Source organism: Garra rufa, chromosome 7 (genome assembly GCF_049309525.1).
Source record: "Garra rufa chromosome 7, GarRuf1.0, whole genome shotgun sequence".
Taxonomy (NCBI): Eukaryota; Metazoa; Chordata; class Actinopteri; order Cypriniformes; family Cyprinidae; genus Garra; species Garra rufa.
The window spans coordinates 39,226,848-39,253,722 of NC_133367.1; the positions used below are offsets into that span (position 1 = coordinate 39,226,848).

Genomic DNA, 26,875 nt, shown 5'->3' on the forward strand with positions numbered 1-26,875 from the left:
CAGCAATGCCCTAACAACCACTCAGAACACATGACTAATACCTTGCAATGCCCTAGCAACCATCCAGAGCATCTTAGCAACCACTAGCAATGCCCTACCAACCACTCAGAACACAACTAACAACTTGCAATGATCTAGCAACCATCCAGAGTAACCAAGCGATCACAGCATAGAAATTTCACCACAATTTCCCAAAACAGTCTAGCAATCACCTAGCAACAACAAGCAACCAGTGACTAGTGACTGGCATTAACAAGCAACTAGTGATGCCTTATCAACCACATAGCTATGTACTAGCAACCATACAGAGTACCCTAGCAATAATGACGTGGAAACATCACCACCATTGCTCAAAATAGCCTAGTAATAACCTAGCAACCCTTTAGCTACAACAAAGCAACAACAAGCAACCAAACAGAACACTCTAGATACAACCTAGTGACACCTTATAATCCACCTAGCAATATCTTAGCAACCACCTGAAAAAAACACCCACTTATAACACCTTGTCAACCTCATAGTATGATAGCAACCATACAGAAAACCTTAGCAACCACTAGCAATGGCCTAGCAACCACTCAGTACACCTGACTACCACCTAGCAATGTCCTAGCAATCCAGACTACCCTAGTAATTACGGCATAGAAATTTCACCACAGTCACCCAAAACAGTCTAGCAACAACAAACAGCAAAGCAGAACTCCCTAGATAGAACCTGGTGACACGTTATCAACCACCTAGCAATATCCTAGCAACCAGCCAGAACACCTTTAGTGCCCTAGAAAGTATTCAGAACACTTAATTTCCCCCTAGCAATGTCACAACATTGCAGTCACGCAATTGAAATGTCACAGCAACCACCCGAAACAGCCAAGCAGTCACCTAGCAACCTTTAAGACACACCATAGTAACATCATGCAACCAGTAATCCAATTGGAATACTATAGCTACTACCTAGCAACACATTATGTAATTACCATTTAATGCTTTAAAAACTGTTTTTGGAGATAACAATCTCTTTGAACATCTTAGCAACAGCATAGCAACATCACAATAAACACTCCTTGGCAAACTGAACAGAAAAGCACCCCTAACAACCACTCAGAACATCTTAGCAACCCACTAGCATCATCATGCCTAACCCCCAGAACCCCTAGCACATCCAGAACATCCTAGATACTGGACAGCAACGTTTTAACAACCACCGAAAAACCATAATCAACCAGATAGTGATGTCCTTCTACCCAGTACACTCTAGCAACTGGAAAACACAGTACTAACAACCACTGAGAACACCTTAGAAACTGAATAGTCACTACACCCAGAAACACCCTAGCAAATGGACAGCAAAGTTTTTACATCACTCCACCCAGAACACCCAAGCATTACTGTAGCAGCCACCCAGAGCACCATAGAAACTGGACAGCGAAGTGCTAACCTCCAATCAGAATACCTTAGCAAATGCATTGCAACATTATTTAACCTAGAACACCACAGCAGTGCCATAGCAACCACCTAGAACACCCTAGCAACTAAACATCTGTAGAGCTAAGTGCTAACAACAGTTGCTCTAGTAACTACCCAGAACACACAGTAATTGGACAGCAAGTGCTAACAACCACTAAGAACACCTTTACAACCACATAACAACCAGAGAAATGCCCTATCAGTGACCCTAAACAACATAATTACTGGACAGCAAGTGCTAACAACCACTGAGACCACTGAGAACACCTTAGCAACTGCATTGTGATGTCACTACACCCCGAAACACCCTAGCAACTGTACAGCAAAGTGTTAATAACAACTGAGAACATCCTGGCAACGGCATAGTGATGTTACTACATTCAGAACATCTTACAACTGAGCAGCAACTGCCAACAACCACAGAGAACATCCTAGCAACCACATAATAACATCACTCCACCAAGAACACCCAAGCAATGTCTTAGCAACCACTCAGGACAACCTAGCAACTGAACTATTGGACAGTGAAAGCACCTTGGCAACTGCATAGTGTCATCACTCCTCCCAGAACACCCAAGCGATATCCCTAGCAACGGCCCAAAACACACTAGTAACTGGACAGCAAGTTCTAAAACCACTAATAACACCTTAGCAACCGCACAGTGATGTCACTACAAGCAGAACACCCTAGAAACTGGGCAGCAAAGTATGATCAACCACTGAGAACACCATAGAAACCACACAGTGATGTCGCTACCACCAGAACACCCTAGCAACTAGACAGCAATGTGTTAACAACCACTAAGAACACCTTAGCAACCTAACAGTGATGTCACTACTTCCAGAACACACTAGCAACTGGACAGCAAAGTATTAACAACCACTGAGAACACCATAGCAACCGCATAGTGATGCCACTACTCCCGGAACAGCCTAGCAACCCGTAATGATGTTGCTACACACATAACACCCTAGAGGCTTGAAAACAAAGTACTAACAACCACCAAGAACACCTAAGCAACCACATAGTAGCATCACTTGACCTAGAACACCCAAGAAATGCCCTAGCAACCACCCAGAACACCCTAGCAACTACCACTGAAAACACCTTAGCAACCCGTAGTGATGTCGCTACACCCAGAACATCATAGAAACATGAAAACAAAGTACTAACAACCAATGAAAACACCCAGCAACCACATATCAATGTCACTACACCCATAACACCCTAGCAACTTGAAAGCAAAATACTACCAACCACCGAGAACACCTTAGCAACCACATAGTGATACCACTTCACACAGAACACCCAAGCAATGCCCTAGCAACCATCCAGAACACCTTAGCAACCCGTAGTGATGTCACTACACCCAGAATACCATAGAAACTGGAAAACAATGTACTAACAACCACTAAAAACACATTACCACAGTGACACTTTACCAACAACACCCTAACAACTGAAAAAAAAATTTACTAACAACCACGAGAACTCCTTAGAAACTACATAGTGACATTACTTCATTAGAACACCCAAACAATGCCCTATAACCACCCAGAACATCCTAGAAACTGCCAAACAAAGTACTAACAACCACTGAAAACACCTTAGCAACCACATATCAATGTCACTCCACCCAGAACACCCCAGCAACTGGAGAGCAAAGTACTAGCAACCACAGAGAACTCCTTAGCAATCACAGAGTGACATTACTTTACCCAGAACACCCAATAAATGCCCTAGCAACTGGACAGCAAAATGCTAACTACCACTGAGAACACCTTAGCTACCCATAGTGATGTCACTACACCCAGAACACCCTAGAGACTGGAAAACAAAGTACTAACAACCACTGAAAACACCTTAGCAACCACATATCAATGTCACTTCACCCAGAACACTCTAGCAACTGGAAAACAAAGTACCAACAATCACAGTGAACACCTTAGCAACCATATAGTAGCATCACTTCACCTAGAACACCCAAGCAATGCCCTAGCAACCACCCAGAACACCCTAGCAACTGGACAACAAAGTACTAACAACCACCGAGAACACTTTAGTTACCACATAGTGACATCACTCTACCCAGAACACCCTAGGACTGTGTGTATTGAACCAGAAGGCACAATCCATTTTGTATTTTTGCGCTTGTGAGTTTTGCATACCTCTTTTCCCACCATGCATTTGCCAGTGGGGGTTTGTGTCGAATGCTGGGTAATTTATTCTATACGCAGTCAAAAGCACTGAATAGAAAGATGCAAGCTAAGAAACACAGACTCATAAGTCACCCTGGCTCCCGGGCAAGATGTGTATGTGTGTGTGCGTGTTTCGCCATGTGATTATGAGCATGTGTTTTCTGCTTGGGGTTTGTGCTGACGGCGCCTCTGTGAATATGATTAATCTAGATGTAGATATCTCATGTGATATTGCTTGGTACATCCATACAGTGTTGTGGGAATGTATTCAAACCCTTAAGCAAGTGTTTTATTTACTCAATTACGGATCAAACAGGAAATTCTGTTCCCTTTGATACTTGAATTATGTATTATTTTGGTGTGATATTGTTTTATGTTTAAAGGTAATGTGTGCAGTATGCACATTATATGTTTCTGCTTGAAACATTCATTATAATAGGTTTTTTGTGTTAAGGATGTCAGTTACTGTCTTGCAGGTACAGCTAAGATGATATGTCTAACTCTGCATGCTTTGTACAGTATATACACATTGGCTAGATTTTATTCTGAAATATGACTACAATGTTTCTTTTTCTCTCTCTCTTTGTCTCGGTTGACAGCATCTATCCAGCAGACACAGCGTCCAGCAAAGCACATCCCAGGTAAATTTGTCATCCTCAGCACCATCTGAGGACTTGTCAGAAATGCTTAGAGTCATTAATGTACAGAACGTTTTGTAGGTCATGGTTCACCATGGGCTAAAATGTGACATTTTGACCTAAACACCTTGTTTGCTCTGTTTTGCTCATGCTAAAAGACCTTTTACAGTTATAAAGCACTAGTTTGAATATAGGTCAGTAATAAAAACAGGCCAAATGATTGCAACACTCTGACATTCAAGCATTAATAAATGTTTGTTTTGTTCCAGTTAGATTGTTTTATCTTAGTAAAACATATATTATTATATTACATTATATTGTTATATTTTACACATTTAAGAAGCAGTTTCTAAGTGTAAATAAGAGAGTAACCAGAGGAATCACTTCATCACATCTACCTGTATCACAAAACATTTTCCACAGACCAGAAACCACATAGTTTTTGAGGCCACCCACTGCATAACATAACACAACACAACACAACACAACACAACACAACACAACACAACACAACACAACATAACATAACATAACATAACAACATAACATAACATAACATAACATGACAACGTAACATAACATAACATAAGATGTAACAACATATCACAATGTACCACCACATGTAATGATATACACAACAACATAACATCACATGTAATGATCAGGATGTTATGAACCACAGGTATCACTTAATAACATCAACCTGTATCACATTACATTTTACAATGATGACCAAAAACACATTGTTAACATATAACATGTAACAACATACCACAACGTAACATCACATTTAATGATATGTACAACAACATAACATCACATGTAATGATTATGATGTAACGAACCACAGTTATCACTTCATCACATCTACCTGTATCATGTAACATTTTCAACTGTTTGGTGATCAAAAAAACACATTGCTTTTGAGGCCACTGTATAACATAACATAACACAACACAACACAACATAACATAACATAACATAACATAACATAACATAACATAACATAACATAAGATGTAACAACATGCCACAATGTACCATCACATGTAATGAAAATGATGTCATGAATCACAGGTATCACTTAATCACATTAACCTGTATCACATTACGTTTTACACTGTCTCATAACCAAAAAACACATTTACATATAACATGTAACAATATACCACAACCCAATATTACATGTAAAAATATACTCAACAACAAAACATTAAATAAAATGTAATGATATAACTAAGTTGTGTTATAGCTTTACATGTTATACAGTCTTGTTGTGTATACAGTCATGTTGTGGTATATTGTTACATGTTATAGCATGTCATGCCATGTGATATATGGTTACATGTCATGCCATAGCATTGCATGTTATAGTGTTACATGTTATGCAGCATTGTGTTATGTAATTTTGGGGTATATTGTTAAATGTTATGGCATCCATGCTGTGGTATATCACATATATTGTTAAATGTTATGTTACAGACTTACGTTATATCGCTATATGTCTTGCCGTTACTTGTTATGCATTGTTGTGTTGTTATATCATGCTGTGGTATATTGTTATGTCATCATACTGTGACATATTACGTGTCACATGATAACCTTATGTTAAAGCATCACATGTTATATTGTTATGCAGTCTTGTGTTATATCGTGCTGTGGTATATTGTTAAATGTTATGTTACTTTGTTGTGCACGGGTACATTTTATGTTGTTGCATATTATTACACCATATGTTGTAGTGTTACATGTTATATCATATGTTATTCAATGTTGTGTTATATAATTTTGTGGTATATCATTACATGTTATGGCATGTATATCACATGTCATGATATGTTGTAATATGTTATAAAATTACATGTTTTATCATTATGTTTTGCTGTTATATAGTTTTTTTTCTTGCTGTGGTATATTGTATGTTATGTTATAATAAGACATGTAACTATGTAACGTTTAACGACAGAAAATAAGACATATCATGTAGTATATTGTTACATGTTATTTTATACCATTAATGATTGCTATATGTATTGCCATGTTGTGTTGCATGTTGTGGTATATCATTACATGTTATGCTATGACATAACACATGTAAACAAAATGTTTAACGTTACAAGATAATGTAACAATATACAGTATTATTACATAAATGATATGTAATATATAACATGGAACAATATGCCTTGTAACATAACACAACAACATAAAATAACAGCATATCATCATATTCCATAAAATTCCGCATAACAAAAAATGACAAAATAACACTGTAACATAAACTGTAACAAACATTATATTACGTAGTTTAAAACTGTAGTTCGCTCTTGTTTTTTCAGGATGGCGGAAGACAAAGACATGGGGATTCATGTCGAATGCCTGTGCCGCACCATCTTTTCGTCAACCTTAAGAGCTTCACATACAACACCATCGGCGAGGACACAGACATCTTCTTCTCTTTGTATGATCTGAGAGAGGGAAAGCAAATCAGGTAGGAAATGTCTCATTAATAAGTTTGTATACACATTCAATGGCTGTACCCTTTCACCACTCAAGCTTTTTACAGTGAAGAAGCTTTCACTTGTAATTATTCTCAAGGAACAGCAAAAAAAAGTACATGAGGTCCCATAGGCAATAAAGTAAGCCATCATCTTTAAAACATCAGTGTCTTGGAAATGAAAGCACATAACGCCTACATGTACATAGGCCACATTTTTTACAATGATTTAAAATGGCACACAGAACTGTGAGACTGCAGAAAGATGAGATAAGGACAAGAGACCTTGATGAAGTATTCATGTAAAAGATCTCTTCGCTCCAACTATGCTATTAAGACATCTTAAGTTCCAAGTAGTGTTTTTGAGGTAGAGGACGACCTAAACCAACTCTGCCTCTAGAAACTAAACCTTGTTAGCAGAATATCACACTGTTTTAGATTAATTTGACAGACATGTTTTAAGACAGCTGAAGTTTTGTTTAACATATGCACACTGGAGAAACATACAACTACCTAGATTTTTGCAAAACTCCAAAACATATCGAAAACTCTCTACAGATATGTGCATTAGTGGCAGTAAAACATCAACAGCTTATTAATTTTCATACAGATTATGATACTGGAGCAGATTATAGATTAATAAAGACTTATTTTGTGCAATTCCTTGCTGTACTATGTTATGAGTTAAAACACTTTTTGCTATACTTTTACCAGCTACATATGTATGGCTTTTCTGATGTAGTAAACTTGCTCAGTAGCGCATCTGGTATAGCATTTACACTTCTATATTTATGGCTTTTCTGATTTTGTAAACTTGCTCAGTAGCGCACCTGGTACAGCATTTACACTTCCATATTTATGGCTTTTCTGGTGTAGTAAACTTGCTCGGTAGCGCACCTGGTACAGCATTTACACTTCCATATGTACAACTTTTCTAATTTTGTAAACTTGCTCGGTAGTGCACCTGGTACAGCATTTACACTTCCATATTTATGGCTTTTCTGGTGTAGTAAACTTGCTCGGTAGCGCACCTGGTACAACATTTACAGTTCCATATTTATGGCTTTTCTGATTTTGTAAACTTGCTCAGTAGTGCACCTGGTACAGCATTTACACATCCATATGTACGACTTTTCTAATTTTGTAAACTTGCTCGGTAGTGCACCTGGTACAGCATTTACACTTCCATATGTCCGGCTTTTCTGATGTAGTAAACTTGCTCAGTAGCGCACCTGGTACAGCATTTACACTTCCATTTTTATGGCTTTTCTGGTGTAGTAAACTTGCTCAGTAGCGCACCTGGTACAGCATTTACACTTCCATATGTACAACTTTTCTGATGTAGTAAACTTGCTCAGTAGCGCACCTGGTACATCATTTACACTTCCATATATCTGGCTTTTCTGATGTAGTAAACCTGCTCAGTAGCGCACCTGGTACAGCATTTACAGTTCAATATGTATGACTTTTCTGATGTAGTAAACTTGTTCGGTAGCATACCTGGTAGAGCATTTACACATCCATATGTACGACTTTTATAATTTTGTAAACTTGCTCGGTAGCGCACCTGGTACAACACTGCACTTGCTATGTGGAGCTACAATATAAACAACAAAAGAGCGCAAAGACTTGTAGAATCAAGCTAAAATGGCATGGTTGCTTCATTTTTTATGCCTTTGTTAATACTCTCAGTTATGTTTAGGTGTTTAGTGTTTAGAACATTAACCTGTTGGCATTATTTAATTTCCGAACTGCCTCAATAAATAATTAAAACACTGCCAGATTTACATTAATCTTCATATAACCTCAAATGTGTATTTAGCGCCCCTCACTGGACGTTTCACTTTGCCAATATAGCTAAATGTGCAAGAAGCAATGTAATAACATTTTGCAGAAATGTTGCCACAGGCATGTTTTTCCAACAAGCCTGGAGTCTTGTTTTTGTGTTTGTAGAGCTTAATTCATTTGGCTTTTTGAGGCAAGGCTGCTGTAACTTTTCTTGAGGAACTTGATATGGGTTGGCATAAAAAAGTGCTTGTCAGAAACAGGAAGTGAAATTGCTTTCCAGTGGTTGGGGGAATCTGCATGAGCTGAAAACACCCTTGAGGGAAGTCCACTTTCAGGGACTATAATAAACTCAAGGATGAGGAGATTTTATCTTCTATTATACAACGTAAGCTTGTTTTGTTGTTCCTTGTGTTAATCTTAAGAGAAATAAGCCCACTGGCAGATTCCTCCAATGGGAGTGTTTAAAAAGTAATTCATACACCTCATTAATTAAATTAGAGAAGTGTTTGTAGGCCACTAAGAGACGATCGCTTAAATGTTTCTGTTTGAAGCAGCGGTTCAATAAGTTCATGTATCACCCTTTCATCCTTTTGATTGCTGATAGAAACAACAAAAATGTTAATTAGGGTGGTCAGACAACCTTAAACCCCCTCATCCCTATTGTTCTTTCCACTTGTTGTGTTGTTCACTTCAGGCTCACCTGAAACAGTCACATTGCATTATCATCTGTCAAAACGACACGGGCTAGCGTGGCTGTATTCGTGTGTTGGTGTGATTTCGAAGCCTTGATCTGCAGAAAGCTCCATACACTGCTGCTGTTTGTCCTGAGGGAGGCTGCTCTCATGAGAGACCCCATGCTGATCAGTCTCACCATGGAGACAGAACGATTTCTCTACCTCACATTTTATTTCCAATGTTCTCATTCCATATTCCCTCTGAGAGCTTTTGACCATGTCTAGACGGTGTTTTCTGTGTGAGTTAAGATTTGCTTTTTATCATTCTCTCCCTGCAGTTCTTAAGAATGAAATGCATACTTCGCTTACAAAACCCACAAATCAGTGCAGTGCTTTATGAGGTTAAACATGTTTAATTCTGAACATTACATTTTATAGTCAGCGTGAAATCATTGATTCATTGATTCATTCATAAATAAGTATTCCTTATCACTCCTAATTTAAATGAAAATGTGAAATAATAATGTAAAATAATAATAATAATAATAATAATAATAATAACAATAAATAAAGCTGCAAGCAGCGATTACTGGGGTCCAAGTGCTTTAAGGCATTTAAGCACATTTGAAAAAATACATTATGTAGCAATCCTGGTTCTAGAGGCAAATGAGTCTGGAATGAGAAGTTCTGTCATGTGATATGAATACCGCGTATATGTGCAAAAACGTGCAATGCACAAACATTGCAAAAAAACGCGATTTTACTCCCCAGTGGCCGATTTCTTTCAAATTTCTGACATACCTTTGGGGTTGTAAGTCAACACAGTCCCACTGAGGTTTTTTTCCGATCAGCCTCCGTTAACCATGTCTAATAGGTGCTCAAACTTCATCGGCCAATGGCGATGTATGGCCATGTTTTTTTGAGATATGCAAATGTCTTTATAGACACTTGTGGCACTTTGGACTAAGAGCATGCACAGTGAATTTTAATGTTGATAGGACAAATGGTTGCGTAGGTATAGCCATTTTTATGTTTTTCCTGCACTGGTTTGATTCCGATCTGGCAAAAAACCTAGGACTAGTTCGCTAAAGTAGGTTTTGCAAAAAATCTAGAATATCAGAAAATTTCATGATCTAATCGTGAGCCAAGGATTCCAATGACATAAGACACTTGAGTCTGCGACCGGTGGTCTAGGAGTTATGAGCAATTTTGTACTTTTAAGCGCTGTAGCGCCCCCGTCAGGCCCATTGGGATGAGCCTTGGTGACGTTGTCAGCGGTGTGAGTACTACCATCCCTACAACTTATGGTTTGGTCTGCATGATCAGTTTTATGCGGATCCGTGACCATTCTAACAATTGCAATACGCGTTTGAACCCTTAATAATAATAATGGCTGTTTTCTGATCTTTTTTTTGATGTAGTAAACTTGCTCGGTAGCACACCTGGTACGGCATTGCACTTCCATATGTCTGGCTTTTCTGATGTAGTAAACTTGCTCAGTAGCTCACCTGGTACAGCATTACACTTCCATATGTATGGCTTTTCTGGTGTAGTAAACTTGCTCAGTAGCGCACATGGTACAGCATTGCACTTCCAATCTCTTACCAATCTGAACGTTGTTTGGTCTTCTCAGAACTTACTTCTATCCGTACCACAGACTCGTTTAAGGCGTGACCTTTTCAGACTTTGGGACGTTTTGCCGCTATTTATAAAGGCTTCATCAACAATGGACAGTTTTCAAAAGAACTTAAAGACTTATTTTTTTCATCAGGCTTTTGGTGTCTGAATGGGTCTGTTAATGTGAGTGATTTTGTTGTACAAATTATGTTGATGTTATGATTGCACTGGTTTGCTTGTTGTATGTTGTTTTATAGTTTTAATTATTTCTGTGCAGCACTTTGGTCCATTTTTATGGTTTTGAAAGTGCTTTTTAAATAAATTTTGAGTTTAGTTAAGTTCCATATGTGTGGCTTTTCTGATGTAGTAAACTTGCTCTGTAGTGTAGTAAACTTGCTCGGTAGCGCACCTGGTACAGTATTACACTTCCATATGTGTGGCTTTTCTGATATGATAAACTTGCTCGGTTGTGCACACATCACAGTATTACACTTCTATATGTGTGGCTTTTCTGATATAGTAAACATGCTCGGTAGTTCACCTGGTATAGCATTACACGTTCAAATGTGTGGCTTTTCTGATATATTAAACTTGCTCGGAAGCGCACCTGGTACATCATTACATTTCCATATGTATGGCTTTTCTGATGTAGTAAACTTGCTTGGTAGCGCACCTGGTACAGTATTACGCTTCCATATGTGTGGCTTTTCTGATATGATAAACTTGCTCGGTTGCGCACCCATCATAATATTACACTTCTATATGTGTGGCTTTTCTGATATATTAAACTTGCTCGGTAGCGCACCTGGTACAGCATTACACGTCCGTATGTATAGCTTTTCTGATTTAGTAAACTTGCTCAGTAGCGCACATGGTACAGCATTACATTTCTGTATGTATAGCTTTTCTGATGTAGTAAACTTGCTCGGTAGCGCACCTGGTACAGTATTACGCTTCCATATGTGTGGCTTTTCTGATATGATAAACTTGCTCGGTTGCGCACCCATCATAATATTACACTTCTATATGTGTGGCTTTTCTGATATATTAAACTTGCTCGGTAGCGCACCTGGTACAGCATTACACGTCCGTATGTATAGCTTTTCTGATTTAGTAAACTTGCTCAGTAGCGCACATGTTACAGCATTACATTTCTGTATGTATAGCTTTTCTGATGTAGTAAACTTGCTCGGTAGCGCACCTGGTACAGCATTACACGTCCGTATGTATAGCTTTTCTGATTTAGTAAACTTGCTCAGTAGCGCACATGGTACAGCATTACATTTCTGTATGTATAGCTTTTCTGATGTAGTAAACTTGCTCGGTAGCGCACCTGGTACAGCATTACACTTCCATATGTATGGCTTTTCTGATTTATTACCGTCTGCGCTCTGTGTTTACTGTGCTGTTTATTGTTTGTCTAAGCTCTTTTTTGACTCAAACTGCGCATACACTTATGGTGTATGACCGGCAACAGCTTTTTAACTTAAGAAGTGCAGCGGAATTTTTATCAAACACCGTTCCAGAGGTAGATGATTTTAATCGACCACCTCCACCTGTACTGGCATCCATTCCTACCTGTTTACGTCGTATGCCATGGGATTTTTCCCGGAGGAAACGCCGCAGACGAAGAGGAAAACGAGGAGGAATTGCAGTTAGGACAAAACTACACCTAATGCGTTTGCCTGCACGATGTCCCTTCGTGGCTTTCCCGGACTTTGAACCCGTCGGCGGTCGTTTCGCGTCGCGGAGATTACTGGAGCCTTGTCAGCAATATGTTCGGCCTGTGATTCCGAGGGTTCTTCAAGTCCCTCCGAGGTGGTCATCTTTGGTCCGTTTTCGTTGAGGAGGAATAAATCACAGGAATCTTCGTTCTTTAAATCGGGCAACTCAGCCGACTGGTGAGTCAGTGCAAATTAAGATGGCTCTGATAAACGCTAGTGTCACGAATTGAGTCGTCCTGTCATCATAAACTCTTGCACTACACATCATGGACTTCATTCCCCACAAGCCACTGCACTAATCACTGCATTCACCTGCTCCTTGTTTCTCACTGCACTGATTACCGCTCACACCTGCACCTCATTTCTAGGACTGCATTTAAGCCACTCTCACACTCAGATTCTTCGCGAAGTCTTGTGTTGCCCCGGCTGCGTTTCTTCCCATGTTTGTTTTCCCGTGTTTGATTCCTGGACTCCCTCCCATGTTTGATTCTCGCTGCCAGCCCTGACCTTTCTGCCTGTGTTTTGACTACGATTTCTGCCTGCCCCTGTGTGTTTGTTTTGTTTTGTCTTATCTAATAAATGCTGCGAATGGATCCGCTCGTCTCCGTCCCTGTGACAGAAGACTTCGCCACTACAAGGATCCAGCAGCTAGCATGGTGTCATCCGGTTCCAGCACGAATTCAACAGTACAGATCATGCGTCTCAAACAAGGTGAGCGGTCTGTTGAGGAGTATGCAATGGACTTTATTGAATTGGCAAATCAGTCTACTATGGATGAGGCTTGCCTGATGATTTTCTTCCGTGGAGGACTCTTAGAGCCATTGGCTTCACTCATGCCCATGTTTGCACCTAACTGGACTTTACAAATTTACATTGACATTGCTCTGCAAATGAGTGGCTCTCCTTTTACTGTGGGAATCAAAGAAGAGGACAACAATGTTCCCACAGTAAACTCCAGCTCAGAGCCACTACGCAAGATGGCTGCCACGCCAGAGTCTGCACACATGATGGCCGCCGATGTTCCTGAGTTCCCAGCCAAGATGGCCGCCGTTCCTGAGTCCCCGGCCAAGATGGCCGCCGTTCATGAGTTCTCGGCCAAGATGGCCGCCAAGCCTGATTCCCCGGCCAAGATGGCTCCGTCCAGTCTCCCAGAGTCTCTGCTGGTTCCGCCCCAGCCGTCCAGAGTCTCCGCTGGTGCCGCCCGGTCTCCCAGAGTCTCCACTGGTGCCGCCCAGCCTCCCAGAGTCTCCGCTGGTTCCGCCCGGCCTCCCAGAGTCTCTGCTGGTTCCGCCCGGCCTCCCAGAGTCTCCGCTGGTTCCGCCCGGCCTCCCAGAGTCTCCGCTGGTTCCGCCCGGCCTCCCAGAGCCTCCGCTGGTTCCGCCCGGCCTTCCAGAGCTTCCGCTGGTTCCGCCCAGCCTTCCAGAGCCTCCGCTGGCTCCGCCCAGCCTTCCAGAGCCTGCGCTGGTTCCGTCCAGTCGTCCAGAGCCTCCGCTGGTTCCGTCCAGTCGTCCAGAGCCTATGCTGGTTCCGCCCAGCCTTCCTGAGATTCCTGTCTGCCCTGTTCTGGCCACGGAGGCCATGTATGGACTGTCTAATTTCCCACCCACCCTCCCTACTGCTCCAGTCCCACCACCTCTGTCTCCTGACAGTGCCTCGGCTCACCTTCAACCCACCTTCGGTGCAGAGGAGTTGCCGTGGGTCTGCCAGTCTCCATCGGTGTCCTGGCTGGAGGATCCCTCACCATCGCCTCCAGCCTCAGAGTCCTGGACTCCGTCTCGGCCCTCCGACCCTGCGGCTCCACCCCGGCTCTCTGCTCCCTCGTCTCGGCCGTCTGTCGGCCGTCAGTCCACCAGCTCCACCGGGCTCCATCGGTCGTCGCCCCACCTTCGCCTCTGGACTCTACTCCTCCGTCCTACCGGCTCTGTGGACCTCCTCCCTCCCGCGGGCACAGCCTCGGTCCTTTGTCGCTCCGGCTCCGCCGTGTACCTCCGGACCTCCATCTCCGCCTTGGTCGCCAGAGCCTTGGGTTCAGCCTTGGCCCTCCGGATCCTCTGTGTCGCCCAGGACCATCGACTCTCCGGTTCCCCTCCGGTTCCGGTTACCCTTCCTCCACCATGGCTTGTCCCGCCTCAGTCCATAGCTCCATTACCCCCACATGGACCTGGCCCTCCATCCCTCCCCCTGTTCCGCCTCCGCTCCACCACCCTCCAGTTTCATTATGTGGTTAGAGCGTCTGGAAGCCGCTCCTTGGTGGGGGGCTCTGTCACGAATTGAGTCATCCTGTCATCATAAACTCTTGCACTACACATCATGGACTTCATTCCCCACAAGCCACTGCACTAATCACTGCATTCACCTGCTCCTTGTTTCTCACTGCACTGATTACCGCTCACACCTGCACCTCATTTCTAGGACTGCATATAAGCCACTCTCACACTCAGATTCTTCGCGAAGTCTTGTGTTGCCCCGGCTGCATTTCTGAGCGTTTCTTCCCGTGTTTGTTTTCCCGTGTTTGATTCCTGGACTCCCTCCCGTGTTTGATTCTCGCTGCCAGCCCCGACCTTTCTGCCTGTGTTTTGACTACGATTTCTGCCTGCCCCTGTGTGTTTGTTTTGTTTTGTCTTATCTAATAAATGCTGCGAATGGATCCGCTCGTCTCCGACCGTCCCTGTGACAGATAGATCGGTTGTGAATAAGACATTTATTTTACATGATTTTTTTGCAACGAACAATCTAGATTTTTTATTTGTGACCGAGACTTGGTTATCAGCTGAGGATGTGAGTCCTTTTTCTGAACTTGTACCTTCAAACTGTACATTTTTAAACCACCCAAGATCAACTGGGAAGGGTGGCGGCTTAGCATGTGTTTTCAAAAGCTGCTTCACCTGTCGGACTGTACAATCTGAGTCTTTCTCCAGTTTTGAGGTACTGTTATTTCAAATGAAAAGGGACCGAAAGTTAGTTATTGCTATTGTATATCGTCCTCCAAAGACAAACAAAGACTTCATTTATGAGTTTGCTGATTTTTTAAGTAGCATTGTTTCTCAGTTTAACAGACTTTTGATTGTTGGTGATTTTAATATTCATGTATGCTGTGATACAAATCCACTTGCTAAAGAATTTAAAAGTCTCATTGATTCACTTGACTTAGTCCAAATGGTTACAGGGCCTACTCACGTACTTGGCCATACTCTTGATCTTGTCCTGTTACACGGTATCACTATTCATGATCTTGAAATTGGGGATATAAGTTTCTCAGATCATAACCCTGTGATGTTTACCTGTTCTATGTTAAATTTGGCTGTTACAACCAAGAAGTCTATTCTTTGGTCGTGTTTGTTTAGCTCCACCTTTTGTGAGGATTTTGCTTCCCATTTTGATGAGGCATGTAAGCTGGGTTCTCTTGACTGTCCATCAAATAATTTAGATGTTGAACAGCAGCTTACTCTGTTAAATTCTACGTGTACTGAAATTTTAGATTCTATTGCTCCATTTAGGAGTAAGCAGTTTAAACCTAAGGCAGATCCATGGTTAAACACTGAAACTCGGGCTCTAAGACAAGTATGTCGGCGTGCAGAACGTAAATGGAAAAAAATATAAGTTGCATGTGTCATTGGAGATAACGTAATTCATTAACTAACTATCAAAGAGCTGTGAAAGACGCAAAATCAAAGTATTTCTCTGACGTTATCTAGGAACTGTCAAAGACCTCCAAAATTAACTCTGTTATAAATCCTTCTCCTGATCTGCATTTCGATGACCCAGATACTGCTTGTAAATGCTTTTTAAGGTATTTTACAAACAAGATACATGAAATTAGACAGCATATCGTACCCATAAACTATGATCCTTCCTCTTTTCCGGTTTGTACTTCGTTTTTTAATGCCTTTGAAACCATCTCTTTATACTCTCTTAATGAACTGGTTATGAAGTTGACTGACGTAATTCCAGCGCGCCGCCTTATTCAGGTTTTTGACACTGTTGGGCCCTTTATCTTAGAAATAATAAATAAGAGTATTTCCGTAGGATCTGTTCCAGATTATTTGAAGTATGCTACCGTTAAACCACTGTTGAAAAAATCTAACCTTGATGTGACCGTTTTTCACATTTTAGGCCAATTTCGAACTTGCCTTTTATCTCTAAAATTCTTGAGAAGGTAGTTTCTGTTCAATTATTGAATTTTTTAGAGTCTAATGGAGTTTTTGAATCTTTTCAGTCTAGTTTTAGGAGACGTCACAGTACAGAATCTGCTCTTTTAAGAGTGTCAAACGATATTTTATTATCTGTTGATTCAGGAAATTCTGTAATACTTTTACTGTTGGATTTGAGTGCCGCCTTTGATACAGTCGATCATGACATTCTTATTTCTCGCCTTGAATGCTGTGCGGGTATTAAAGGTCATGCACTGAATTGGTTCAAATCTTATTTGAACAATAGAACCTTTTCTGTTAGTGTTAATGGATGTTCTTCCTCCAAAGCACATCTGACGTGCGGGGTTCCCCAAGGATCTATTCTTGCTCCTATTTTGTTTTCTTTATATATGCTGCCTTTGGGCTCAATTTTAAGAAAACATAGAATACTTTTTCATTTTTATGCAGACGACACTCAAATATATATATGCCCATTAAGCAAAATGATAATGCTGGTCTGTGTGCTTTAACTGCCTGTCTGTCTGACATTAAGGCTTGGATGTCCAAAAATTTCTTGCACTTAAACGAGAGTAAAACTGAGGCAATTGTGTTTGGACCGTTATCTTTCTTTGGCAGTTTAAGTCAAGTGTTGGGTAGCTTAGCTGCTTATGTAAAACCATATGTTAAAAACCTAGGTTTTGTTTTTGTCTCTGCCTTGTTATTTGATAAGCAGGTAAATGTAGTTGTTAAATCGTGTTTTTTTCATTTGAGACTTCTGGCCAAAGTTAAGAGTTTTTTAACCTTTGCTGAGCTTGAGAGAGTAATTCATGCATTTATTTTCTCTCGTTTGGACTATTGTAATTCAATCTATATAGGCATGGGTCATTCCTATATAAACCGTTTGCAATTAGTCCAAAATGCAGCTGCAAGACTTCTCACTGGCACACGTAAATTCGAGCACATCACTCCCGTCCTACTCTTTCTGCACTGGTTGCCAGTTCATCTTAGAATAGAGTTTAAGATTTTACTTTTTGTTTTTAAGGCTTTAAATGATCTGGCACCTTTTTACTTATCTGAACTTGTGACTGTTAACATAGCTGCAAGATGTTTAAGGTCATCAAATCAGAAACTGTTAAAGGTTCCCAGATCTAGGCTAAAACGAAAGGGAGACCGGGCTTTTGCCATAGTCGGCCCCAAAACTGTGGAATAGCCTCCCCTTATCTATCAGGATGATTACTACAGAATCTCATTTTAAAACAAAACTTAAAACTCACCTTTTAGAAAAAGCTTATAATATGTGACCCTGGACCACAAAACCAGTCATAAGGTTAAATTTTACAAAACTGAGATGTTTACATCATATGAAAGCTCAATAAATAAGCTTTCTATTGATATATGGTTTGTTAGGATAGGACAATATTTGGCCGAGATACAACTATTTGAAAATCTGGAATCTGAGGGTGCAAAAAAATCAAAATACTGAGAAAATCACCTTTAAAATTCTCCAAATTAAGTTCTTAACAATGCATATTACTAATCAAAAATCACATTTTGATATATTTATAGTAGGAATTTTACAAAAAAACTTCATGGAACATGATCTTTACTTAATTTCCTAATGATTTTTGGCATAAAAAAAATCTATAATTTTGACCCATACCATGTATTTTTGGCTATTACTACAAATATACCCCAGCGACTTAAGACTGGTTTTGTGGTCCAGGGTCACATATGTGAGTCATCTGGAGCTTGTCTTTGTTGCATTTCTTTCCTTTTTTTTTTTTTTTTTTTTTAATTGTCTTTGATTGTTTTATATTATTCTTTTTTATTGCTGTTGTAAAGCACAATGGTCAACGACCGTTGTTTTATTGTGCTATATAAATAAACTAAACTAAACTAAACTAAACTTATTAAACTTGCTCGGTAGCGCACCTGGTACAGCATTACACTTCGAAATGTGTGGCTTTTCTGATATAGTAAACTTGCTCGGTTGCGCACCTAGTACAGAATTACACTTTCATATGTATGGCTTTTCTGATCATTTTAATGAAAACGTAAAATAATAATATAAAATAATAATAATAGCAATAATACTACTAATAATAATATTGTAAATTTTCCACTTCTTTTCTCATTTCTTGGTCCACCACAAAACACCATACGCTATTTTCAGTGCTGGTGTGGATGGAGCAGCTCGCAGCAGAATAACACACAGACAGACTGCAGCCGGCGGTGCAGATGCTTACAGTTGGATTTGACACGAGTCTGCGAACGTCTCTGAATATGTTTGGTGTGACGCGTATGCGACTGCAGAAGCAACTGACAGACGGATAAAAAAGAGAGAAAGCAGTGAGAACCTTCAAACACGCAGATGGACTGAGAAAGTGTGAAACTGCGAGTAATCAGGACAGATATTTTGCACAGTATATTAAAAGTCAATGTAAATATGTCCCATTACAGACTTAACTGGTTTATGAACCGCATTTAATGTTGACAAGACAAACTTCAATCACCTGGAAAGTTGTTGTAACTAAAAACAGTTGCGTACAGTACATTCCTCTTTTCAGACCTGGCCAGGCGTGATATAATTTTGGACCAAACCTGTGGCCCACTCTAGGGTCAGACAGCTTTTGAGAGGGAGGCAGAGGCACCATTAGCAGCCTGTCAAAAGCGTGAGGAGTGGGTGGAGAGAGAGAGAGAGACGCAGCTCTGTGGGTGCTGTGTGAATAATCATTTGGCCAGCTTTCCTCGGTTGCTGCCATTTATATAATATGATGGCTTTTGGTGTATTTTTTTTTTTCAAGATTTGATATCACGATGTAGTTAGTCAAACATATAATCTGCGATCATATTAATAATTTTAGTAATTATAAGCATGGGTTGGCACCAATTCAAACACCATGTCAAATTCCTTAAAAAGAACCATTTCATCAGGTGACATAAAAATAACCACTGGATGCATCAAAAAATCATCTTAATCAGTACCTTGTCTTATTTTTCAGTAAAAATATGCAAGTAAGATAATTAAGAAAGTAAGTAAATGAATGAATGAATTAAAAATAAAAAAAATAATAGATATTATATATATATATATATATATATATTAGGGGTGGGCATAGATTATTTTTTTTAATCTAGATTAAATCTTGGAATTAATCTAGATTAATCTAGATTAAAATGGCTAATTTGAAGGCATTTTCAGAATATGTGTGCTACCCAAATAATGACTAAAAGTAAGTCTTCGAGAACGGGCCAGGTGGCGCATTAGACCAGGCGCTCATCTCCTGTTTCCAAAATGCATCACAAACTGCTTGACAATTGCATTTACAACATAATTAATTACCTATACAAACTTGTGTAACCAAGTACTTCTGCGCAAAAGGCTGCACGACGTGCGCGTTGCCGTTAAATACACAGACGCGCACGGGCATCGATTTCTGCGTGCATAGTCTTCCATTAAACTGCGTTGCTTTTAGAAGCGTCAATTCAGTTGTTGCATATAGTTTAATGTCTTTATATCGGCATTATCAAAGTAAATTATAACTCAAACTTGAGATTTTACTGGGGCACAGCAGATTTTCACTGGGGTCACGTGCCCCAGTAAAAAGGGTCTAGCAACGCACCTGCCCTGAAGCGGCTTCATAACTTCATGTTTGCACGTCTCATTTGATGTGGTAATTTCACAGAAGTTGAAGACTCGTTCTCGCCCCCTACAGTGCAATTCGACTAGGTATACGTCATCCGCGCTAAAATATCAAGGTGAAAGTCATCATAGCTTGGGTAGTTTAGACCCAGCTCCCAACCCAACTTTGAGAATAGATTAATGGCGATATCTTTTTTATCGCCCGATAAGAGTCTCACGTTAACGCAGCACGTTAACGCCGATAACGGCCCACCACTAATATATATATATATATTAACTTTTAAATTGCATTATTGTTTTATATCACAATACAATATTTTGTCTAAAAAATAATGTGTTAAAATGTTTAAAAACTTTGTAAATTTTATTTAAAAAAATAAAAATAAAAATTGGAAACGTTACTATTTGATCGATCAACTGATTGCATTGATTAAATTAAATAAGTTTGCTATAGTAAATTTACAAAAAAAAGGACCCTAAAATAAGAACTTAAATATTGGAAAGAAGAAAGGGGGGGGGGGGTTATAATAATAAAAAGTTTAGATGTGAGTGCATTGGAAATAATAATAATATCCCTTTTTAATAACATCAATAATAATTGTTTTTAACATATTATGATTATTTTTATTTTTATTATTATTATTGTTAAAAACAACAACTATTATTATTATTATTAATAATAATTGTCCTAGTTTTTAAATATTTATGGTGCAGTAATGATGATAATAATAATAATAATAATAATAATATACATTTTTATTAAATCAATAAGTGTTTTTAACATATTGTTGTTGTTGTTGTTGTTGTTGTTGTTAATAACAACAATCATTATTGATGATGTTATAATTTTTATTTTTACATATTATTATTGTTGTTATAACTATTGTTATTAAAATTATTGACAAAATAAATAAATATAAATAATATTTCTGCTTTAATAGATAAAAATTTGACAGTTCATTTTCACATTCACTTAAATGCAATTAAATTATGCGACTCACAATTTTAATAATGGGTTTCTTGTCCAGACGTGTTGCTTTTTCTCATCTGTCAATGTCTCCAGTGTCATTTAGTCTTTCCAAACAGACTCACTTCCTGGTAAACCATTTGATATCCATTTGGATGATAAGCTTTGACCAAACTGAAGTCAGCTGAACACCAGTCAACATCTCAAACATCCAAATGAGAAACAAGTTTTCCACCAAAACACCACAGATCCTTTATTTTGAAACAGCTGTACCCATATTGTCAGTCAGTGTGAATCTGCCATTATCTCACAAAGCCGTCATGTTCTTCGCTGACTGATTAAAATGCGTGACAGCTGCTTTAGTCTCTATTCAAACACAGATGAATTACTCGGCTTTGAAGGTGCCTTTAATATTTGAACTTGTTAATTGCATTTGGCCACAGATTCCCAGAAGTTCATTTCCTGCGCAGAAACCCTTGACTGTTTAAACTTAAATCGACTCTCTGAACATGTTTCTTTATGGTATAAAGATCATGCGTCAAGCCTATCAGCCTTTACACACTCCAGACGCTAACTATGTTATTACCGTGAGCTAGCGATCACTACACAATAGGATCTGAACAATCGGCGAGCGGTTTGAATGGGACAGAGCTGGGAAGTAATAGCGCTGCTGATGTTCGAGGAGTTTAATGAATACCTGTCAGCGCTGTCAGAGGACAATAGCGTCTCCTCCGGGAAGTGGGTTGGTGCTTTCTGGCAATGTGATTGGTCGTTCTGGATCGAGGCGTTCCCTTAGGACGGACACACGTGATGAGCTGATGAGTCTAGTGAACATGTGAAGCATGCATACTTGCTTAATGTACATGATCAGATATGCTCTCCTGCATTCCATAAACAATTGATTAGCAAGATTGTGTCTGTTTGGTTGTTGTGTATTGTAAGCAAGTAAATAAATAAATAAAAAGTTTTAAGTTTTATATTTGTTTATGCAACTTTGGTTGTGTATAAACTAAAATAAATAACTAAATAAATAAAAAAGAAATTAAATGGTTTAAAAGTATTTATTATTTTTATTTATTTGTTTGTTTGTTATAAATAAAATACATTTAAAAACAAAATGTAATGTTTTAAAAAACATTTATTTTATTTATTATGTTTTTGCAATGCAGTTTTGATTTTGTGTAAACTAAAAATAAAACGAAATAAATGTAAAAATAAATTAAATGTTTCTACTTATTTATTTGTTTGTTTATGCAACTTTGGTATGTGTATAAACAAAAAACAATTTTTTGCTGTAGATATTAGCAAGGAATTTGTAATGTAACGTTGATTGTGTGAAGAAAAAAAGAAGAAATATTTATTTATTTATTTACAAAGTAAATAAGCATGTATTTTGTAATGAAACATTGGTTATTGTGTTTAAAAATATTAGTAAAATATGTATTTTTTTATTTACGAAAGGAATTAGGAAGGTTTTTGTAATGAAACATTGGTTGTTGTTTAAAAATATTAGTAAAAAATTATTTATTTATTTATTTACAAGATAATTTAGCATGGTTTTTGTAATGAAACATTGGTTATTGTGTTTAAAAAATATGAGAAAAAATATTTAAATAAATATTTATAAAAAATATTTATTTATTTATTTATTTACCAAATGAATTAAGGAGGTTTTTGTAATAAAGCATTGGTTGTTTCAAAATATTACTGAAAATATTTATTTATTTATTTACTAAAGGAATTAGGAAGGTTTTTGTAATGAAACATTGGTTATTGTGTTTAAAAAAATATTAGTAAAAATATTTATTTATTTATTTATTTATTTATTTACTAAAGGAATTATGAAGGTTTTTGTAATGAAACATTGGTTGTTTAAAAATATTAGTGAAAATAATTGTTTGTTTATTTATTTACGAAATAAATTAGCAAGGCTTTTGTAATAAAACATTCATTTACAGAATAATTATAATACAGTTTTTTTGTAATGAAACACTGGTTGTTGTGTTTAAAAATACAAGTAAACAAACCTATATATTAATTTATTTGGAATTAGCAAGGCTTTTGTAATGACAATAAAAACAAATAACTAAAAATAAATTTTTAATACATTAAAATATTTATTAGATATTTAGTTATTTACAGTAGGAATTAGCAAGGTTTTTGTAACGCAACGTTGGTTGTGTATAAACTAAAATAAATAACTAAAATAAAATAAATATAAAGATAAGCTAAATAAAATAAATGTTTAAAAAAATATATTGTTTATTTATGTATTATGTTTTTGCAATGCAACTTTGAATATATATATATATATATATATATATATATAAAACTAAAATTTTAAAATAATTATTAGTTACTTATTTAGTTACTTCCAGTAGGAATTAGCAATATTATTTGTAATGAAATAAAATAGCAAATATTACTTATAAGTAAAATAAAGTAAATGTTTAAAAAACTTGTATTTATTTATTTATTTATTTATTTATTTAGTTTTTGCAATGCAACTTTGGTTGTGTATGAACTAAAATAAATCTTACTTCTAAATAAAATAAATTAAATGTTTTAAAAACCTTATTTATTTGTTTATTTTTGCAATGCAACTTGTGTTAATTCAATTAAATTAAAAATTAATGTTAAACACCCTTTTATTTATTTATTTATTTAAATGTTAAAAATAAGATAATCTGATAAGTAAAACTAATGAAATGTAAAAATGTATTTAGTTTTTGCAATGCAACTTTGGTTGTATGTAACATAGCTTAACATAACATAAACTAAAAGATATAACTAAAATAAAATAAATGTAAAAATAAAATGAATGTTTTTTAAAACTTTTATTTATTTATTTATTTATTTATTTATTTATTTATTTATTTATTTATTTATTGTTAATGTTTTTGCAGTGCAGCTGAAGGTGTATAAAGTAAAATAAATGTAAAAATAAAATGAAATGTTTATAAAGCATTTATTTATTTATTTATTTATTATATTTTTGCAATGCAACTTTGATTGTATATAAAGTAAAATAAATGTAAAAATAAAATGAAATGTTTATAAAGCATTTATTTATTTATTTATTTATTTATTATGTTTTTGCAATGCAACTTTGTGTATAAAGTAAAATAAATGTAAAAATAAAATGAAATGTTTGTAAAGCATTTACTTATTTATTTATTTATTTATTTATTTATTATGTTTTTGCAATGCAACTTTGATTGTGTATAAAGTAAATTAAATGTAAAAATAAAATGAAATGTTTATAAAGCATTTATTTATTTATTTATTTATTTATTTATTTATTTATTTATTTATTTATTATGTTTGTGTATAAGTTTTTTGATTGTGTATAAGTATAATAAATAACTAAAATAAAATACATTTAGAAATAATTGGTTCCTTATTTAGTTACTTACAGCAGGAATTAGCAATGTTTTTGTAATATAATATGTTGTAGAAAATATGATAGTAAATCTTGCTTATAAGTAAAATGAATTAAAATGTAATGTGTGTGTATATACATACATATATATATATATATATATATATATAGCTAAGTTTTTAAAATTAAATGTGATGTAATTATATGTAAAGATGAATAAATTAAATGTAATATTCATTCCTTTTTGCAGTAGGAATTATCTATATTTTTGTAATGCAACGTAATTTGTTTGTTGTAAAAAAAATAACTTAAAAATAAAATACTCATTGTAAATGGCATGTGCTCCTGAATTAATTTTTCGCTGTTTTCTGCATCAGTAAATCCAGCGTCCAAACTTCACATTGGCTTTCTCAGCAGCGTGAAAAACAAAACTCTTATTCAAATGTTGAATAAATTATACATGGAAAGCGAGCGACGCATCAACACCCATTCCATTAGAGTCAGTGAAGTTGTCAGTGTGATTTTACACGTTTTCACACTGCACTTTCAGCCTGTAGTTCAGCATCAGCTCACAGACTGGACTCCAGCCTTTAGACTATAGACTCGTTAATTTCCATCATCAGTAATCATCTGCAATGCTCAGTCACATGTTGTAGAATACATGCCGAATGCATTTCACACATTTGTTTGTGCATGACAAAAATGCATGTTCCCTTACAAAGCCTGTATCGTGATCAAGAAGCTGAAGTCTTGCTTCTTGTGCCAACAGCAGAAGCAGCACAGAGATATTTAGTGAAGTGAGGTTTGGTGTTTGATATGCATGAGGACCGGCTCCTGTGGATCGGATGTGGCATGTGGAGATTTCTCAGCAAGCAGAACTGGCTTGAAATCGTGAATTAATATCTAATTAAGCTCTCAAAAATAACATTGCAGAGTTTGCTGGCACTAAGACAGTCATTAGGGCTTCACGTTTTTTCCTTTTTGTTTTCCTCCAATGATTCAATTGGGCCAGCGTTTTAATATTTTACTGTGTGGAGCATTTGAAAAAAAAAAAAAAAGTTTTTTTGATATGACGAAAGAGTTAGTTTTCCTAAAAATGACTTGTGTAATTATTTGCTCATCCTCATGGCTTTGTTTCATTTGTTGAACACAAAAAATAAACATTTTGCAGAATGTGCATGCTGCTCTTTTCCTTAAAATAAAGTAATCAATTATCAGTTTATTAATTTAAAAATAAAGATGTAAATAAACCACTTTATTTGATTTTATAATAAATAAATAATCTACCCGGCTGTTTATTTATTTATTTATTTATACAAAAGCAGAATGTTCATGCTGCTCTTTTCCACAAAACGAAGAAATGAATGAATGAATGAATTTATTTATTTATTTATTTATTTATTTATCCTGCAGTATATTTGTTTGTTTATTTGTTAATACATAAATATTTATTTGTACAAAAGCAAAATATATATTATTTATTTATTTGTTTGTTTGTTTATCTGGTTGTATAATATTTTTTTATTTATTTGTTTACACATAAATACTTATTTATTTAAACAAAAGCTGAATGTTCATGCTGCTTATTCCATTAAAATAAAATAATCTATTATCAATTTAATAATTTAAAAAACAAAAATATTTATTTATTTATTTATTTAATCATTCTAGAATATTTCTTTGTTTGTTTATCTGGCTGTGTGTGTGTGTGTGTGTGTGTGTGTGTGTGTGTGTGTGTGTGTGTGTGTGTGTGTGTGTGTGTGTGTGTGTGTGTGTGTGTGTGTGTGTGTGTGTGTGTGTGTGTCTCATCTGCAATGCTCAGTCTTGATACGTATATATATATATATATATATTACACAGAAATGCGTATTTTGTTTATACAAAAGCAGAATGTTCATGCTGCTCTTTTTCATAAAATGAAGGAATCAATTATCAATGTGATAATTCAAAAACAAAAATATTTATTTATTTATTTCGGCTGTACATTCATTCATTCATTCATTCATTCAAATATTCAAGAGCAGAATGTTCATGCTGATCTTTTCCATACAATAAAATAATCTATTATCAATTTAATAATTCAAAAACAAAAATATTTATTTATTTATTATTTGCTTGTTTGTTTGTTCTGTTGTGTTTTTTATTTATTT

General features: G+C 36.7%; 2 protein-coding genes across 2 annotated transcripts in view; one reads left to right on the plus strand and one right to left on the minus strand.

Moving 5' to 3' along the window:
• Positions 1-26,875, minus strand: part of LOC141338412 (poly(rC)-binding protein 4-like) — a 405,056-nt gene that overhangs the window by 197,472 nt on the left and 180,709 nt on the right. The window lies entirely within an intron of this gene.
• The window catches only part of dock3 (dedicator of cytokinesis 3), a 244,681-nt gene that overhangs the window by 136,021 nt on the left and 81,785 nt on the right, over positions 1-26,875 (plus strand). Inside the window, exons 9-10 of the mRNA XM_073844512.1 lie at positions 4,266-4,307; positions 6,643-6,794. Coding sequence (XP_073700613.1) covers positions 4,266-4,307; positions 6,643-6,794 — 194 coding nt within the window. The remainder of the gene's footprint in view (positions 1-4,265; positions 4,308-6,642; positions 6,795-26,875) is intronic.